At 35.4% G+C, this 20,585-nt stretch overlaps 1 protein-coding gene across 2 annotated transcripts; it reads right to left on the bottom strand.

Annotated features, from left to right (window-relative positions):
* Positions 1–11,502: 11,502 nt before the first annotated feature.
* LOC104903508 (probable serine/threonine-protein kinase PBL7) lies at positions 11,503–17,272 on the bottom strand. Of its 2 annotated transcripts, none has more exons than XM_010691547.4 (6): positions 16,821–17,272; positions 15,377–15,660; positions 15,137–15,272; positions 13,910–14,168; positions 13,605–13,737; positions 11,503–12,260 (listed from the first exon to the last, which is right to left on the bottom strand). In XM_010691547.4, exons 1-6 carry the CDS (start codon positions 16,969–16,971, stop codon positions 11,964–11,966), a joined length of 1,260 nt encoding a protein of 419 aa, XP_010689849.1. In that variant the 5' UTR covers positions 16,972–17,272; the 3' UTR covers positions 11,503–11,963. The 2 variants fall into 2 exon arrangements, with proteins under 2 accessions (XP_010689849.1, XP_010689851.1); XM_010691549.4 differs by having other exon boundaries at positions 15,377–15,621; positions 16,821–17,271.
* Positions 17,273–20,585: the final 3,313 nt, after the last annotated feature.

Raw genomic sequence — 20,585 nt, 5'->3', positions numbered from 1 at the left:
GATTCTGAGGAGTCGATATCTCACAGCCTGGTAATTAGAGGTACAAATTGTCATACAACCAAGAGGTCCAGTTCTAGTACAGGAGAATTGTCTCTCAAGTTGACTTGAGAAAATCCGCAAGGGTGTCCAAAACACCTGTTCGATATTCACCTTCTATGTATTATTTGTTACTAACTGATGCAGTGAACCAGAATCATACAAGGAAGCAATAAATTCGACGATTCATCTAAGTGGGAGTTAGCCATGAAAGATGAGATGAAGTCCCTGGAAAAGAATCAGACATGGGAGTTGTCTGCATTCCTAAGGGAGAGCACTTAGCAACAAGTGGATCTTCAGACTGAAGAAAGAGCCTGATGGAAGTGTCAGGTATAAGGCAAGATTAGTAGTAAAGGGGTTCCTACAAAAGGAGGGTATAGATTATAATGAAATATTTGCTCCTGTTGTGAAGTTAACTACTATTCGTATCTTGTTGGCTATTGTTGCTGCTGAAAATTTGTTCTTAGAACATATGGATAAGATGCGTTTCTACATGGTGATCTGGAGGAGGAGATTTACATGAAGCAACCAATGGTTTTAAAGTTCAAGGAAAGGAAACTTGTGTGCAAGCTCAAGAGGAGCTTATATGGATCTGAAGCAGGCTCCTAGACAGTGGTACATAAAGTTTGACACATTCATGTGTAGCAGTGGGTTCAAGAGAGCTGATAGTGATCATTGTTGTTACTTTCAGAGGTATGAAAATGACTATGTTTATTTACTTCTGTATGTTGATGATATGCTGATTGCTGGTACAAGTATGGATGTGATAAATGGGTGAAAGGAAAGCTGTCACAAGTATTTGAGATGAAGGATTTGGTGAATCTACACAAATCTTAGGCATGAAGATTTTCAGGGAGTCTACTGGTATGTTGAAGTTGTCTCAGGAGGATTATATTCTTAAGGTGCTGAAGAGGTTTAATGTAGGAGATGCTAAACCAGAAATTCACCACTTCCTAGTGATCTCAAATTGACAAGGGAGCATTCACCAACTACAGAAGCAGAAAAGGAGCGGATGGCCACTGTTCCCTATGCTTCAGCTATTGGTAGCTTGATGTATGCCATGGTGTGCACACGACCAGACATTGCTTTTGCAGTGGGAGTTGTTAGTAGGTTTGTTTCTAATCCAGGTGAGAAACATTGGGAGGCTGTAAAGTGGTTACTAAGGTATTTGAAGGGTACTTCAAGTATGGGGCTTTGTTTCTGGCAGAAGGGAGTAAAGCTAGAGGGTTATGTTGATGCTGATCTCAGTGGAGATATCGATACAAGCAAAAGCACTTCAGGATATGTCTCTACTGTGGGGGTACTGCAGTGAGTTGGATGTCCAAGTTACAGAAGTGTATCTCTTTGTCTACTACAGAGTCTGAGTATGTGGCTATGTCGGAGGCAGGTAAGGAGATGGTATGGTTGATTGGTTTTCTTGAGGAGATGGGTATTAAACATGAAAAGGTGATACTTTATAGTGATAGTCAAAGTGCAGTGCATTTGGCTAAGAATCCCATGTATCATTGTAGGACTAAACACATTCGTAGGCGTTTTCACTATATCAGGAGTTTAGTGGAGGAGAATGAGTTGAGTCTGGGAAAAGTGTTGGGTGTTAAGAATCCAACAGATATGCTCACTAAGAGTGTGAGTTGTGATAAATGAAGGTTGTGCAGGACCTTAGTTGGTCTTCGTTGATTGTTGGCGAAGATGGTGGATTAGGAGTTGAGATGAATGCGAGGATGAAGAAGGTATGAAGTTTTCTTCACTTACACCTATCTCCAAGTGGGAGATTGTTGGGTATATGGTTAAATATGAAGCTCATGGGGTGTATGGGGGTGTGGAGAAAGGTTGCATCGAAAGAGAAGAAATGGAGTCCGCCCGATCGGGTCGAGCAAGGCCGCCCGATCGGGCCCAAGAGCAAATTTAATTTCTTCGAGCGTCAGTCGCCCAATCGGGAGGGTCTCGCCCGACCTGATCGGGCGGGGCTATTTTTGACGCGGGACGTCTCCGAAAACGCGGTTTTCTTAGTAACAGTATAAATAGGTGTCCTAATATGATTTTTATTGTATTCTTCATCATTAAACGCATATTAGAGAGAGAAAAGGCTATAGAGAGAGATCTTGAGCGCTTTTGTAATCTTTCTTGAACATTCATTGATTCCTAGTGCATATTCGTGGTTTTTCTCCCAGTTCTTGAGTTTCCACGTAAAAGTCTGGTGTGTTCTTTCCTGCTTTATTATTTAATATTCTATTATTGTTTGCTATTATTCCTAGATTGTTAATCAATAGAACTTACACTGATCACGTATGTTATCTGGTTTCTGTCACTAACATGGTTGTTTGCTCCATTTCTGTTTAATCTTCTGTATTTGACTGGCCATTGGTTGTTGATGACTGGGAAGATTGGGACAATTGGATAAGGCAGCAGGGTGGTATAGGAATCCCACCTGATAAGATGATTCAGAGTTAGCTTTGAATTTTGTATATCTTAGGTGTTTGAGGTCCTATCCTCTCTCATGTACACATTCACTCTTTTATACTTCTATAAAATTAACTCTAAAAATCAGGAAGAAGATCCATCGATTTTCAAGGACTAAGCACAACATCAGATGAAAATGGTAGATGCATGTAATTTTCAAAAAAGTAACAAAGGGAGGTGAAAAAAAGAAATAGAAAGATATTTTATAAGCGGTAAGTTTGACCTTCGGTAATTGCTGTCAAAGGACATTGTAAAGTTTCCTAGAATTAAGACTAATGGATTCCTTTTATTAAAAGCAAGAACTCAAATTGATGACTAGAAGTTGAGACTGCTGAAAGCAAATTTCATGTTTCAGAACAAAACTTTCAGGTCATGGACATTGGTATCTCAGATGAGGCGTATAATCATAAAGCGAATGCTATTTCGCTTGGCATCAGACACAGCTTCATCGATTGGAGTGAGATTATGCCTAAGATGCAACCATGCAAAAACATATGAGAAGAAAGTGAGGCTTGACAAGATACTATAGGGCCCAAAACCACAAGAGTTGCTTGAGGCATCTAATGTGCAATCATGTCATGGAAGAATGTATTGTAAAGTAGCAATGCAAGCAAGAAACTGTTTTAAGGATTAGTGTAGCTGCAACATGGTCCCCCTACTCTAAAATAAAACTTTTGTGAAGAAACAATGCTAGTAGATAGGCTATCTTCTGATGGAGGTGGAAAATACTGAATTCACTGTTTTACTAACAAAAATATGCATCTAGTATACTCTTGATGTTTCTTGAAAAACCGTTTTTAAGGATTAGTACAGCTGCAACATGGCCCCCTACTCTAAAATAAAACAGCCAACAATGACACATAGTATCAAGAAATTTATAAGACTTAAACTAGATATTGTTACACTATCTCTGTTTGTTTTTTTTTTTTTTTTTAAACAAAGCCCTTCATTCATTAAACATTAAAGTTCAACATATTACAATCCGAGATAAGTTGTTCCTTACAATAACTAGGGGGTTGGGGGAAAATCCTAGTTACAACACATTCACCATCTATGACCCTACATGTTCCGTTTGTTTTTTTATGTTGCCACAATCTTGACCCAGATTTTTTAAGCCAATTTGAGCTATTGCTAGTTTGCTACCAATACACAAGTTTCTGGACTATTAGCGAGCTATTGCTAGTTTGTTATCATTGATAACGAGAGAGAGAAGTACAACTATAGTATAAGGAGGATATATGTGCTTACTATGATTATATCATATAACTCTTCTAATTTGGTTTTCCGAACATTCTTCCAACTGCCATAAGTGATGCACACTCGTTCGCGAGCAACTACACCAATATAGGTGGTAAAAGTGAGGCAATTACCACCACGTGGAGTCCTCCGAATTGGATGCCAATTCTATAGAAATATTGTTTCCAGTTTCAATATCCTTCCCCGCCTTATAGAGGTACGTCCCCTTTCATCTTCACGATTAGACTTCTCAACATCAGAATCAGAATCATCAGAAGAGGTTGGATCACCTTCAGAGCACACTTGCTTTTTATTCTTGGACATAAAGCTACAAAAATTGTAAAAAGAGAAGCCCATTAACAATATACTAGCGTTGAATAATAACATAACATGCATTTCTCATTAAGAATTAGATCTAATTGGTAGATATACTCTAGGAACTTTTTAACGTTGGATAATAGAAGGTTATAAACATGCATTTTCTAGGATTTTAGTGCCTAAAACACTCTACCAAGATTGCAAAATATAGGTTTTGAAATACTTGTTGAGTCTAATACTATTATTAGTGCTAACTTATATTCACTACTATAAGATATTAAAACCATAAAAGGACGATAAAAAAAATAGTATTCAAACCGCAGAATAAGAAAAAAGTAGAACAACATGAACACACCTCATACTTTTTACGACGACGCTTTTGAGGTTTATCCTTAGTATTACTTTTGTCAACCCAATCACCTTCCTCATGGTCATCACGTACATATGTTGTTGAATCTTCGATCTCACCGTCAAGAACACCCTCGTTTTGAAAAACATTAGTTGTTGGTCTTTCTTCCAAAACAACACACTCATCATAATCATCAATGTCTTGTCGAGATATTGGTGTTGTAATGACTAACCTTTTCTTATCAGCTGGATCAGTGACGTAAAATACATGCTTTGCTTGACTAGCTAATATATATGGATCTTCTTTGTGACCAAGCCTATCAAGGTTGACTAAAGTAAAACCTAATTCGTCATACTCGACTCCGACATGTGAATCAACCCAATTGCATGTAAAAATCGATATCAAATATCCAATGTATTGCAACTCAATGATCTCTTGAATGACCCCATAGTATGGCATTTTACCACATACAGGATGCTTGTCTTTAGAACTAGCGAAATGCATATCCCCAGTTTCAATTGTTACTCCCCACTGTTCTCCATAGTACTATTTTCATCATGATCCCTAGTGTAGAATATACAACTATTTATAAAATATCCTGAATAAAAAGAGGCATTGAAATTAGGTCCATAAGCCAGATTCTTGAGTCGACCAGAAATGGAATGGAATGAATCTCCAAGATGTTCCATAACTTGAGTTTTCAACCAAGTGCTGAATGATTTGTTATGTTCGCTTAGTATTGATTTCTCATTGCCTCTTCGATTGTATTGCCTTAAATAAGCAAAGTGCTGCTTAATATACGGTGCAACTTCATCCTCGTTAAAGAGAATTTAAGTGTGCGCCATGTGCCACAGTCGATGAGACAAGTCAAGTTGCTTACGACCTAAAGTACCTTTTCCTTCCATTCTTCCACTATGTCGTGATATAGGAAGCCCAATCACCTTTGCATTTGCCAAATACTCACTACAATATCCAGCAACATCTTCAATAAGGACTCGCTCAACAATACAATCTTCCGGTCTAAAGTGATTTTTGACATATCCCTTATAAGCTTTATTTGCCTTTCAAAGGGATATTGATTTCTCAAATAAACGGGACCACAAAATCTTACCTCTCTCACCAAATGAACAGTCAAATGAACCATTACATCAAGAAATGATGGAGGGAAGTACATCTCTAATTGGCACAAAATGATGATAATTGAAGTTTCTAAAGAATTCAAGTCTTTAGGATCTATGACTTTGCTATATATTGCATTAAAGAAAGAACACAATCTGATAATACCAAATTGGACTTTTTTAGGTAAAATTGAACGAATGGCCACAGGTAGCAAGTGCTACATCAAACATGGAAATCATGAGACTTAAGACCCTGAAGCTTCAAATTTCCCATTGAAACAAGACTTCGAATATTAGAAGAATAACCCTCAGGTACTTTAACACGCGTTAAACATTCATAAATTCTTTTTTCTCTTTTCTCGACAGTGTATAAGCAGCTGGAGGCAAAAAAATTCTATTGTTTCTTTCAACGACGTGGAGCTCTTCTCTGATCTTGAATGCTTTTAGATCTTCTCTAGCACTAACACCATCCTTCGTCTTACTTGAGATATACAATAGTGTTACAACTAAGCTATCACACATATTCTTCTCAATATGCATCACATCTAGAGAATGTCTCACAAACAAAAATCTTCAATAAGGCAAACGCCATAACTCCGAACATTTCTTATATCCCTTCTTCGCAAGTTTGTAATCCCGATATCTTTAACCTTTTCAAATACCTCTGTACCACTCAAGACTCTTGGACGTCACCTTAGTTCTTGTTCCTCGTCAAAAGCACTTTTCAATTTACGATAAGGATGATCATATTGCAAAAGTCGACGATGTACATCAAAGATATCCTTTCTAGATGATTGAAGTCACTTTCCCCTTGTACCATCCTTACATATAGGACAAGGGTGTTTTCCTTTCGTGGTATACCCAGAAAGATTGCCATAGGCTGGATAATTTTGAATGGTGCAAAACAATAATATTCTAAGTTTAAATGTCTCATTTTGGTGTGCATCATACACTTCTACACTTGAATCCCAAAGCATCTTCAAATCATCTGTGAGGGGAGCTAAGTATATGTCAATGTCATTTCCTGGTTGTCTAGGACCAGAAATAAAAAATGAAAGCATCGTGTACTTTCTTTTCATACATAACGAAGATGGTAGGTTGTAGGTAACCAAAATTACTGGCCAAGTGCTATAGGTGGAAGGGAGCGAAATGGATTCATACCATCGGTGGATAATGCAAGACGTAGGTTTCGTTTTTCTTTACCAAACTCAGGGAATTTTCAACCAATAAACCTCAATTGTGGGGAGTCAGCCAGGTGTCTAAGCTTATCAGCCTTAATACAACCGTTATGATGCGATGTCAAATTTTCAGCACCTCTGGCATTTCAAAAAAGACGTTTAAATCTTGGTATTATAGGAAAGTACCAAAGAACCTTATCTGGAATTCCTTCCTTCTTCTTATACCGTGAGGCATTACAAACTGGGCAACTCCGTAATGACTCATGTTCATTTCTATATAATATGCAATCGTTAGGGCAAGCGTGGATTTTTATCATAAGGCAAGCTCATTAAGGACAAAATCTTTTTTGCCTCATATGTATTATTCGGAAGGACATTATCACTAGGAAGCATAGCTTTCACTATTTCAAGGAATTCAATAAAACCTGCATCGCTCAACCCATGATCTGCCTTTAAATTTATAACCTAAGTACACTTATCAATCTTGTATACCTTTCGCACCCTTTATACAAAGGCTTTTCAGAATCAACTAACAATTTCTCAAATGTAGAAGGATTCTCATCAAACTTACCATGAACTTCCCGTAACATATCTTCTAACCTATCACCTTCATCACTAGTAAGACCTTCACTTTCCTGCACACTTTTTCTAGAAGAACCTTCCTTGTCCTCCCCATGCCAAATCCAAACACTATATGTTAATTCTATCAAAAGACGATTTGCTCAAATATTAAGTATTTCATCTACTCTTTTATGCAAAAAATTATGGCACTTAAAAAAAGGACAAGGTAACTTAGTACGACCTCTAGAGTTCTTAACGACGAAATTGATGAATTTCTTTACTCCAGCCATACATTCTAGATCACCCGATTTTGACTTTGATATCAAACTGCGATCCATATCTACACACCAACAATTTAACATATCTAAATATATCCAGAGAACATTTAAGGGAAATGTTGTGCCAAAATTTTCCTATAAATTGGTATAAAAGCATGCATTCACATCCTAAGTGAGGTTACACTTACAAGGACAATCCCAAATAAGGGACTGTGTAGAGCCTACTCCTAATGTGTAAACCCTGAACGGGTACTAGGTCAATGCAAGTGAACACATGTAATCAAACACAAAATTTGGAAAATTTGCTTACGTAATTAATCCACGTATAGACAATGCAATGCAAGGTGCTAGCAACAACACAAGACGCACCTAAAATGAACAATAAACACATAAAATAAGTTAGGTCGTTAAATGATAAAATTGCATATAATCTCTATGGAAAAACTTCAATTTGCATCGAAACCAAAGCTCCCTTCCTAGTAAATTGATTACTAGTTAAAAGTATCTTAAAGAAACTAAAACACCATCTCAATCCTCTAAAGCATGGCCAAAGCTCTAATATTTGTATTCAGTAATTATATTACAGCAACCAAATACGGCTATATAACGGAATACGACGAAACTCAAACAAGGAGCCATGTGTACTCTGTATTTGTAGTCTCAATAACAAGCCAAAAAACGCTAACAGGACTAAATCACATAACTTTATGTAAAATGATAATCCAACTAGTTTCTAACTGATAAATAAATGCAACATTTACAATAGAAAAATGGTAACACATTTGGATCATATTATCTAAGAATACAACACAAATTAGGTAAAATAAGTAGTGTAATATTAAAATTGAGACGTGAAAGAAAACAAACAATAGCAAAATCTAATATCCAGAACAATATGAAACCCAATTTATTAAAATTGAGACGTGAAACAAACGAACAATAGTAAACCCAGTTTTATCAAAATTGAGACGTGAAACAAAAACAATAGCAAACCCATTTGTTTCGTTGGTTTGTTTGTGGTTCTATAGCATGTAGTCATCTAATTAAGTAACAAAAATCTAATAAATTCGTCTAAAGTAATAAACGTCTTCAAATTCTGCAAAAACTGAATAGCAAAATTAAACAAACCAATACAGATCAAATCAATAATTCCAAAAAAATTTAATGAATTTTACAAATGCAAAGATAATGTTAGTCAACTAACCTAAAATCGACGAACAATGTGAAAGCCCTCATTATAGTGAAAAGAATTGATGAAGTTAAATCACAAATTCCAGTTTTTCAATTGAGAATTGAGGGAAATTTAGGTGAACAGTGACGGAAGAATTTGGATTATGGGGGAGTGGTGGTTGTAGAGATGGTGTGCGACTTCAAGAAGCTATAGCAAGATCGATTAGTACGGTGAGCTTTGTTCTGGGTTTTTTTTTTGTTTCGATCGACAGGTTGTTCTATTAACCACGACGCATAGATAGAATAATATTAGGAGAGGTAGTTTTTTTTTCTATTGTATTTGTTACATAATTTTAATAAAGTAAATAGATTTATATATAGAACTTATACTGCATTAGTATCAATTGAAAAGATATTAAATTTTAAAATTATTATTTTTAGGAAACTAGTTCAAGTTATAAGTAGTCTCCTATGTCTTCACAAGAAGAATATATACATATAATAGTGTATTATGTTGAAAAAAATTGAATTGAAAAATAAAATATTTCAAGGAAATCGGTTTTACTTGGAAGCAGTCTCTTATTTCACAATAACTTTTTTTATTAGTCAAATAGTTAAACTTAAGAGATTGGTTTTGCATAATAATTGGTTTCTTACATTTAAGAAATGGGTTAGTAACCTCAACCGGTCTCCTATAGCCTATAGGTAGTCTCTTTGGTCATTTTTGTAGTAGTGAGTAATTCTAATTTAATCCAAGCTTACCCAAAGTGGGGATTGTATATTTCTGAGGCGGTTCATCCACATCAAACTTCCGAAGAGGTTCAATTTGCAAATATCACTTGGGGACCCCAATTTTTTTAAAAAAAAATTGAAAATCAATTTATCTTTATTAATCCAGTTCTCTTAGCTTTTTATAACCTTGAACTTGCATCGTGTTTCATCAATATTTCATCTTACATTGCATAACCCTAACCTTGTATAGCTTCTCATGAATCCTTAAAGAGTCTAAATTTTCATCATTATGTACATTGTTTGAGTTTTTTGTACCTATCTGCTAACATCTTCTTATGCAGACTAATTGAATTGCTTGTAGTTATCATCTTGTAGAATAACTTCTTTTTGCAGATGCTGGCGATATGTAGACTAGTCTAGATTAATTGCAAAGCATCTAAAATTTTTCTCCGTTTCGATACTATTATGAATTCTGGTTTTCCACGCATCAATGAAAATGATGGCTTTTGTAGACACATAATCATATCTCCCTAATTTAGTACCAAAAATTTGAAACATATTGTCATACTACTTCATCTGAACTATGGAGGAGCAATCAAAAGCCATACCTAAAAACCCTTTTTGAGTCCAAAATATTGTTAAAATCCCATCTAAAAGAAAATAAAATTAAGCCCAATTAATTAATTAATCATAATTAATAGATTTTCCAAAATTAATCTTTTTTTCTCTCTCTTAATTGTTTATTTTTTTTTAGCCTTCTCTCTCCTCATAAACTATCAGTGGACCAACCACTGGACATACTCTTGATGACATATCATATTACCCCAATTCCTTTTAGGCTATTATTTAAAAACTCAAATGTTTAAGGTTTTTTTACGTATCACGTCATGACGTCATTTTTTAAATTTCTTATTAGACAACAAAAACGAAAAGTAACAAATAAATTTTGAAATTTATGAATAATAACATATTTATTGTAATCAACCTGAGACATCGTCCAAGTCCAAATACTAGTTTTGAACTAATATTCAACAATATTGAATTCTAAATGTTGTATATAGAACCATAAATGTTGTATAACCCATTATGAAAACCTTAAATGTAGGGATTACCTTTCTCCTCGCTCCACTCCAAGGAGCCTTGCACGCGAATTTGGATAGTAGTAACACTATGGAGGTGTTTGGTAATAAGTTTTAGGATGATTTTTTTCATTGACTTTTGGCTTTTTCATGTTTATTTTAAAGGTAAGGAGAAGGCGTCCTAATCGGACCGAAACCTTGCTCAAGTCAAACCGGTCTGGGTTTGCAGGCAAAGTACCTTGGGAGTAGGGGAATGGTAAGGGGAAATCCCCACCCCTAAAGTACCTCTAGTGGAAGTAGGTTGTGAGATACAAACCAAACTACTAGACCAACTACTTAATTTTTGGCTTTTTCATGTGGTCAAGTAGTCAAGAAAAGTATTTGATAAATGGCTTTTTGGGTAGGTTAGAATTCCACTTTTCAACCAAAAGTTAGCTTCAAGTAGATTTTTATATGGCTTTCGCATTCATTTTGCACTAACACAACCAACATTAAAATTATTTACCCACACTTTTATAGACAACCAATATAAAAAGCCAATAAAAAACAGCCAACATTTAACCACCAAGTGCCGAACACCCTTATATGTGACTAGCAAATTTACAATTTCTCCTCTTCTGTGACTCAAATGTTTTACATATATGCATATTGATAATTGTCAATAAAGGTTGCTGGTCTATTACACCTTAGTGTTGATACAAAAAGGCAAACAAGCTAATAACACCCATATGCTTAGAGATCATAGTGTCCAAGGGTTAGCTCTTGGGAGATCCTAGTCTTTATAAGGGATCATCAATTCCTCACTGACATATATCTTATAATTCTAATGTTATCAATACGAATAAGAACAACTATTAAACAACGAAAAAAAAAAATTCTATCAAGATAAATTTCATAAAGCACAATGGTGTGTCACGATGAATTCCTTGTCGATTCTTCAAAACTCAGATTAATAATGCAAACATGATCACTTGACAGGCTCACTGATTCAGATATGACGGCAACACAATGAAATCCTTGTCAATATATTAGTTTCACTTTACAAGCACATCACATGACAAAATTAATTAATGGTCTACACACGCATCATGTGCATATAAAGCCAGCATGAATAACACTATCCAGTTGGATCTAACTAAATGGAGATAAATATAGAGTCTGAAAATCAAGTAGACTATTTGAGTAAAGAGAGGTAAAGAGAGAACTTTGACTATTCCCATATGATGAATTTTTGGTTCCTTGATTTCCTGCCAGATACTCCACAATAGTTCCTTGATTTCCTGTCACATATACTACACAATAGTTCATTGATCAGATCTAATAGATACACACCCTCTATTAAGTACTACAGGGGTCGGATCTTCTTCAGTTAATACATACAGAGTTCCTCAAAACCCCTAAAAAAGTTGGTTAACAAAGCTGCCTTGGATGCACCTATAGAACTAGGATTAGGATTCGGTTAATACAGTGTCACTACTGTTGCTGTTACTTTCTAAAGCTGTAGGAGATTTGGGTGCATGCAAGCTAGAAGAACCGCTGATTGTTGAAGTTGATCTATGAAGCTTTACCAAAGGTACAAGAGACTGTACAACATCCGCCATAAGTGGTCTGTAATCAGCCTCTGGCTGCACACACATTGCTGCAATAGCGGCAACCTGGATGGCCTCTTTCATAGAGTACTGACCTTTCAGTGCTGGATCCATGATTTGTACAACTCTTTCTCTATCAGTGAGCTTGGGCAAAGCCTTTTGCCCATAGTAGAGCCAAAAACAGGCAGAGATATTAGAGGTTAAAGTGAAACCAAGTTGGTCTTAAGCAGGGGTGAACATAGCATAAAAAGGTGTTAGTCTAATACTTGAAAGAATTTCCGGATAAAATTAATTTACAAAAAAAGTGTCAATGTTCAGTTGTTCACTAATGAAAGGCTTAAAGCAATATAAAGCAATAAAATAACTTTTTACTTGAGTTATTGTCAGTTCTAGTACCGTAATTGAATTTCTTATATGGAAGCAACCTAGGAATGCGAATAGAGACACAAATCAACCCTGTTCACGAGGAGTTTAGAAAACAATTTCACGACGACCTTAAACCTCTAGCATTTTAAAGACATACAAATATGCTGGGCTAGGTGTAGACATGGCCACGGGCCAGGCAGGGGCCGTTCAGCTCAGCGTGAACCTGAACTGGACCGGTCAGCTGATCGGTCTGGTCCGGTTCAGGTTCTTGGGTTTTCTCAAACCTGAACCGGTGTGTCCCCACTTCAGTCCAGTTCAGGTTTGGACCACCGGTTCGGTGTTTTCATTTTTGCGTAATTCGTAAATTCAAAAGCGTTTTGGTTTTTGAATTTTAATTGTTTATGTACTAGCATTTACAATAAATAATTTTTGATACCGTCCATATACACTCATGTTTTTTATAACTGGGCCAAGGATGAAATATTTTTATGCATTTTCTCGACTAACTTGACGGGCCGGTTCAAGGTTGAGTATGGTTTACAGTCCAGTTCAGGGTTAAGTGCGGTTCACAGTCCGGTTCAAAGCCAAGTGCGGTTCACAGTGGCTAGAGCCAGAACGGTTTCCTCATTCATCAATTTGGCCCACGAGGGCCCATTTGGTGGTCCGCATCTGGGCCAGTTCGGGCCGGTCATCTGGCAGTCCGGGCCTTTCTTTTAACGTGTCGGTTCAGGCTGGGTCCGTTAGGCCCGTCCCAATTGCCACCTCTAGCCTAGGTGTACTGCATATGCAGCATAGTCAGAAAAATGCCCTATAGTGTAAATTAGTAGACCTATCTATTATGGCATTTTGGATCAAAACTTTGCTGTTAAAGAATAGATAGATCACTAAGCCACAACAAAATCTTGTGTAGTTCACTAAGTGTTATTTGGATTTTTATCTCCTTCCTTTTAAGCTGTCTCAAAATGCACAAAATACATAGGTGAGGACATTTAACTAAGATGAGTACTTCATCAATTTATTTTGCTACGATGCATTTGCTACTTACTGGCAATATAGTATCCAGTATACTCATTTTTCTGATAAAACTATATAGAGAGAAGGAACTAATAAAAAATTTACAAAAAAAAACCTTACCCAAGATACAAGAACACCTTCACCTTGAGGTCTCTTCATGTCAACTGGTACCCTGCCTGTAAGCAGCTCCAGGAGGACAACCCCATAGCTGTATACATCTGATTTTGTGGTCAAATGTCCTGTTAATGCATACCTACATAAAATTTATCGAAACGAACAAGAAAAAGATATTAGAAAATTCAACAATGAATATATGACAATCAAAGTAAAATTTTACTGAGGTGATTTACAGGAATACACCAGTCATCACTTTTAAGGAAACAGAAGAACAAAGAAAAAGAAAAAAATTAGCAAGTGGCCCTTACTCGGGCGCTACATAACCCTGGGTGCCCAGGACTCGAGTGGACACATGTCCACCTGCTTTCTCAGGTCCAAGTTTAGCTAATCCAAAATCAGAAACTTTGGCATGAAAGTTCTTGTCCAAAAGAATATTGCTACTCTTAAAGTCTCTGTGAATCACAGGCGGGGTCACATGTTCATGGAGATATTCCAATCCTTTTGCAGCATCCAAAGCAATCATCAGCCGTGTCTCCCAATTCAACTTGCAAGGAAAAGCATTTGAACCTGAACATAACTTCAATTGTCAAAAATCAACTTGAAGTGTTTCAGAAACACATCTCATGATCTCACAGCATGGAAGAACTGAAAAGGTCAAGTTTCAAGGCAAAAATGCATCAAAGAGTATACCCAGGCATCAAGTGATGTCATTGTGATATCTGCAGTTACAAATTGCAATGTTCTGATTTCCAGAGATTCTAACAAAAGCAGGTGATAAACAACAAGGCATCTCGATATACTAATATATTTATCATGAACGCAATCCTACTTGTAAGCATCAACATCATTGTCAGGAACAAATAGTTCTAAAACACCCAGCATCTTGACCATATTTCATGTCATTAATACTGTACTTTCACCGGTCTGCAGATTGTATGGCATACCTTCACATGCATGACTCCTACAGTCCTACTACCTACAGGTTCCGAGTTCCAACTAAAGGATATGTCTCACTAAGCTCTATGTAGGCCAAATCTTGTCTCCTACAGTCATGCGGACATAGAATTAGCTTTTGTTATTAGGATTGAAATTCGGGATGATACGATATGATATGATATGATATAATATGATATGATATACACACACACACACACACACACAACACACACCACACCACACACACAACACACACAACACACACACAACACAAACACACACCAAACACAACACACACACACACACACACACACACACACACACACGTAAGGAAAGAAAAAGGTGAAACAGACTCAAACAAGTAAGAAGCAGGCGCAGGATCCCTCAAAAAAAAGAAGAAAAAGGAAATTATATGTTGAATGTGAGAGAGTATGATTCAGGCCGTGTTTTATACTACCTACATGACACCTTCAAACACATTGCATTTCACCATGTACAATAAGCATGTAGAATGCAATTGTCTTACCTAGCACTTAACAAAGAGAAAGAAGCATAGGTGGAACGTGGAAATCTATATTAACAAACGGCCATACACATACCTCTAGCAGGGTAAAGGTGCTCTTGCAATCCACCATTTGCTATAAACTCATATACCAACAATCTATGATTAGTGTCCGAACAGTATCCAACCAAACCAAGCAAGAAAGGAGAGCGGAGACGACTGAGCAATTCCACCTATACACAAGTTCATAAATCAACCATCAAATAAGGAGCATGAAAAATTAAAAACACAAAAATTAAAGAACATTGCCTATGGTTAAATTTCATAGAGATCAAACCTCCATTTTGAATTCCTCTTCCCCCTGCTTTCCACCATGGTCCATCAACTTTATAGCAACTTTCCTCCCATCATTAAGCACTCCACGAAAAACTGAACCAAATGCACCTTGCCCAATGATATTTGACTTGCTAAAACCACTAGTCGCTGAATTCAGTTGTTTGAATGTAAACACTTGTAATCCTTTCTCACATGCAACTTGAAGAGTTGCATTCGACAGCCCACTTTTGTCATCATTGTCAAGTCCTTCAAATACACAATTGAAAGACATATGGAAATGCCCCACTTAGGCAAAAGAATAAGATGTCAGGCTGAAGAAAGAAAATTTTCTACCGAAATAAATGTCATCAATAAAAACATGTATGCACCAAGGTTTTCACTCCTACCTTCCTTTCCCAAAAGCAAGTCAAGAGCATAAATAATCAAAGCAAATAACAATAATGTAAGAACGGACTGATAGGAGAATGTTAAACCCTTTTTTGGGATAGGTGACTCATGAATCAAACTAAGAATTTTTATTAAAAAAAGCAGGTGCTTAATGTTCTCCCAACCCATCATGCTTACACTAAAAATCTTGTTCCAGCTTGTGAAAGGAAGTATAGTCCTCTAAACTATCTGTATCTTCAAACTTATATGATGGATTAAATTAGGTTTACTAAAATATCCTTCTCATAGAAAAACACATTCAAATTTTAATCCTGCTATATTGTTGTTTCTTTACCTGTTAGTTTCCTAATAAGCCAGGACAACATTAATTAATTTGAAAAACCGCTAGATCACTACTATATTTAGTTCCAGTTGCATCATCCCCTAAACAGTGAGCGGAAATCACAAATGTGATGCATCTCGAATCACATCCGTACATCAATTTCTACAAGTATATGGCTTAAGAGCCTCAATTGCTTTTCACATTACCAAAAGAGACACATACTCCTATAAGGCCACTACCACTATCACCTCAAGCAAGCATCGCTCTGAAGCCGAAATCAGTGACCTCCGCCCACGAAATTCTTCCCAATAATTTTAAAAAAAAATTTAATATACGCTAACCCTTCCCTATATATCTCAAGAACATCTCAATCACCCCAAAACTATTTCTCTTACCCAGAAATTCGACAAGGAAACTCTCCTTCAAACTAAACTATGCAGCACAGGCAACGCAGCGCAGCAGCACCGACGTCAACTAAACATATAGAAGCACCCTACTTTCTCCACGCCATTCAACGCATTCTTTCTTACATACAAAACAAACAAACAGAGTTTTCTTTCTTTTTTTTCTAGTAAGTAACAATGCAGAGAATAATTCCAAATCAATTTACAATATCATCACCAATTTCTGCTGTATGACAAATTTTTAAAATAAATAAAATAAAATAACATATAAACAATGGCATCAAAAAAACCAAACAAAAAAGAGTGTAAAAAGAGGAGAAGAAGTAACTTACTTTGCTGATTTTCAGAGCGTTTAGAAACTTTGTTGCGAATGTAGCAATAATAACTGAAAGCAACGAGCAAAGAAACCATAGAAAGAGACGCCATTATCAGGGAAACTAACAAAGCTACTCTTTCTTTCCTTCTATAATCTTCCGCCTCCATTTTTTGTTGAGTATTTGTTAAAGTAAAAAATATTTGAAATGAAGAACCCTAACCCTAGAAAAAACAGGGGAATAAATGGCGCATTGGAAGAAGCAGCACTGAGGTAGTACAGCAACAGTGGAGTGCAAATAAGAGAGAGAGTAAAAGGGGGAGAAGAGAGATGTAATGAATGCACGTACGCTTTTTGCAAAGTGGAAGAGTGGGACATAAAAAATTGGAAAAAGATTTGTTGATGTTAGTGTTACTGTTACTGTTACTGTTGAAGTGTTGTTTGTTGTTGTTGACTGATGATGGTCGAGACATGTTTTTTTTCTCTCCTCCTCTTCTCCTGAGTATGACTGTATGAGTGTGTATTGGGAGGAGCGAATTTGTTTTGTTGTGGCGCGGAGATTCAGAGCCCGTGGTCTTTTATGTTGGGTCCAAACAAACAATTAGTAGATGGTGGTATGAACTATGAAGTGTAGGATGAGGAGAAAGTATAGTCCCATATTCGGTATGGGATAACTTTTTCCATATCAGTTACTTGATAGATATGATTTGATGTAGCCCAGATATGATTTAAGATTTCAACTAACAAGCTCCCCAAAAAAAAATATGAAATTTTTTTTATATATAATTTTTTAATACTACTTTTGTCATAAAAATTACATAAATGTCATGGTATTGGCACATACCCGGTATGGGAATATCATTGCTCGTAGGATGAGTATCCTACACCAAGTTCAAAACGCAAATAAAAAAAATAAAATGCATGCTTTTTGTAAATGGATAGACACCAATGTACATGTCCTTGTTTGCAATGTACATGTCCTTGTTTGCAATGTACATGGCAAAGATTCAAAGAGTAACTGATTTGACCGTTATTGTTCACCATTTAATAACTGATCTGATGTCAACCGTCATCACGTCGCCCAATACACTTTTCATCATATTTCTCTTTTGAACACTCAACCACCATCATTTTCATTCAGCAATTTCTCTCTCTATCATTTTCTCTCTCTACATTTTCTCCCCAACATTTTCTCTCTACAAAAAAAAAATCGGCAACTTCTTGCAATTCACACCAAAAATCTTCCATAACCTCCAGAAAAATTTGATTCCACCATTCCACAAAATTGGGCTCTAGCGTTTATGGACATTAGCGGCGAAAAAAGAAGCCAAGACAACCACCGCAATCAAGGCAACCAAGGCAACCGAAAAAAACTCCACATCTTTTCCCAAAACCTCTGCAAATCATTCCTCCATCTCCACAACTAACCATGGGTGACGAAATTGTGTAAGTTTGTACAATTTCGTTACTTTATTTTGAAATTTTGGTTTTTTTTTTTTGGCGGTTGCAAGAACAAAAATTGAAATTGAGTATTCTTCACTGTGGATTGTTCTACATAACAAAGATTGTAATTTGGATTATTCGCTGTGTGACGGGAATTGTACTTTTCATGTCTGTTATTGTTCCATATGTGTTATTGGTAATTTGATGGGTTGCATGATGGATTTTGATATATCTAATTGACTTTTTGTTAATCTTTCTGTTTTACAATAATGCACTTCCATTGAACAAAACTATCAACGACGTTGGAGTACATTAACCAAATCAAAATGTACACTGATAACAATTTTTATGAATCATGTTAATCACATTATTGTACATTGAAGTATTGTTGGGTTTACACTACTGGAATCATGGATGTTCATTACCAAAATCATTACGTATAATGGGCCTTGTGGTAATTTCTTGTACATTATGCGAAATTGATTGTACATTGAAATTTAATATATTTCTTGTACATTGAAATTCAACTATGTTGATTGTTCATTAACTAAATTTAGATTTTTTTTTTTGGCGGTTACAAGAACAAATATTGAAATCGAGTATTGTTCACTGTGGATTGTTCTACATATCATTGAACATGCAACACAAAACTATTAACTATGTTATTATTTTTATGAACATGCAAACAAAACTATCAAGTATGTTGGTGTACATTAACCAAATCAAAATATACACTGATAACATTTTTTTATTTCATATTAATTACATTATTGTACATTAATGTATTGCTGATTGTACATTAGTGGATTCATGGTTGTTCATTACCAAAACCATTATGTACAATGGGACCTGTGGTTATTTCTTGTACATTATGCGAAATTGATTGTACATTGAAATTCAATATATTTCTTGTACATTGAAATTCAACTATGTTGGTTGTTCATTAACTAAATCAACATGTATAATGACAACCCTCCAATAGGTACCACAACAACTTGTACTGAAGCAGGTTCTACCACTGCTGAGAAGTGAGTACATTTGTCTTTTTGCTCCTTACTTGTACATTGGTATTTGAGTTGTTGTTCATTGTGGAATGTTATGTGTACAATGATAGGTCCATAAGTAAAAAGGAAAGCATTGTTCCCTGTGGAATACTGTTATTCTATTATATTCCTTGTGAAATAATATACCATTGTTGTACATTAAAATGCAAAGTGCAACTAGGATACTGTAATCCCCCACATTTTTAAAGGATTTTCATAAATATATTAAAATATTTATGTAGTTATATTTAAATCCAAATGAGTTTGGAAAATGATTTGACTTTTAAAAAGGGTTGACTATTTTTAAAAGTCAACTAAAAATATTTTCATAGCTTAATAAAATTGAAAATGTTTTAATTAAGCATGTCTTAATAAAAGCTTTAAGTATTAAAAGTATTTATTGAAAAAGAAGTTAATGGAATCGAAACTCCTAAAAGGATAAAAAGGAAAAGAGTCCTATTGATGATTAAAGTCCTAAGTTGATCATCTTATTAGTCATCAAATCTTTTTAAATCTTATCTCTTTTCCTAAACCTAAAAGGATTAGCCTTTATGTAAATATCCTAAAACCCAATTATTTTATCCCACACAATTATATTATATACATCACGCCATTCATATTTTCTTCCTCCTCTCACTCGACATTTTTCTCTCTCCTCTTTCCTTGTGCGTGATTTCCATATTTTTCCTCCAAAGCTTGTTTCTTCTTCGCTAAGTAACGTTTCTTGTTGAACAAGAAACGTCACAAATATTTTCTTGAGCCAAGACATTGCTGCCAACGCCCCTTGCTGCTGTCATCAGTTCCGGCGCTGCCTTTGCCCTCCTTGTTGTGGTTGTTTTCTTTTCTTCTTCTCTAAGATTCCATTAAAGTATTAGTTTTACATTATTTTATTGTTTTAGCATGTTTATGATTTAAATTATTATTTTATATGAAGAATATATTTTCGGTTTTCATATGATAAAAATAATAATTTCAGATTTATTATTTTCAGTTTTTATTATGAAAGATATGGTTTTTAGGGTTTTAAATCACTAGAAACTATATATTTAAAGTATGAATATGATTTTGAGAGAATATGATTTTTATATGCATTAATATATTTTCAGAAGGTTTATAAATTTTTATAAATGCTGGAATTTCAGAAAGTTTGTATTTTAAAGGTTTTTAATGATTTTTAATCACTAGAATAGTTGTACTATACTAGGGATTAAAAATAACGAAAGTTTAATACATAAAAACGATTTTAAAGACGTTTAAAAGGGTTTGGGACGTTTTTAAAGTTGCTGTAAATTTTTAGT

Source organism: Beta vulgaris, chromosome 9, assembly GCF_026745355.1.
Source record: "Beta vulgaris subsp. vulgaris cultivar EL10 chromosome 9, EL10.2, whole genome shotgun sequence".
Classification (NCBI taxonomy): Eukaryota; Viridiplantae; Streptophyta; class Magnoliopsida; order Caryophyllales; family Amaranthaceae; genus Beta; species Beta vulgaris.
This window is presented reverse-complemented; position numbering and strand designations above follow the sequence as displayed.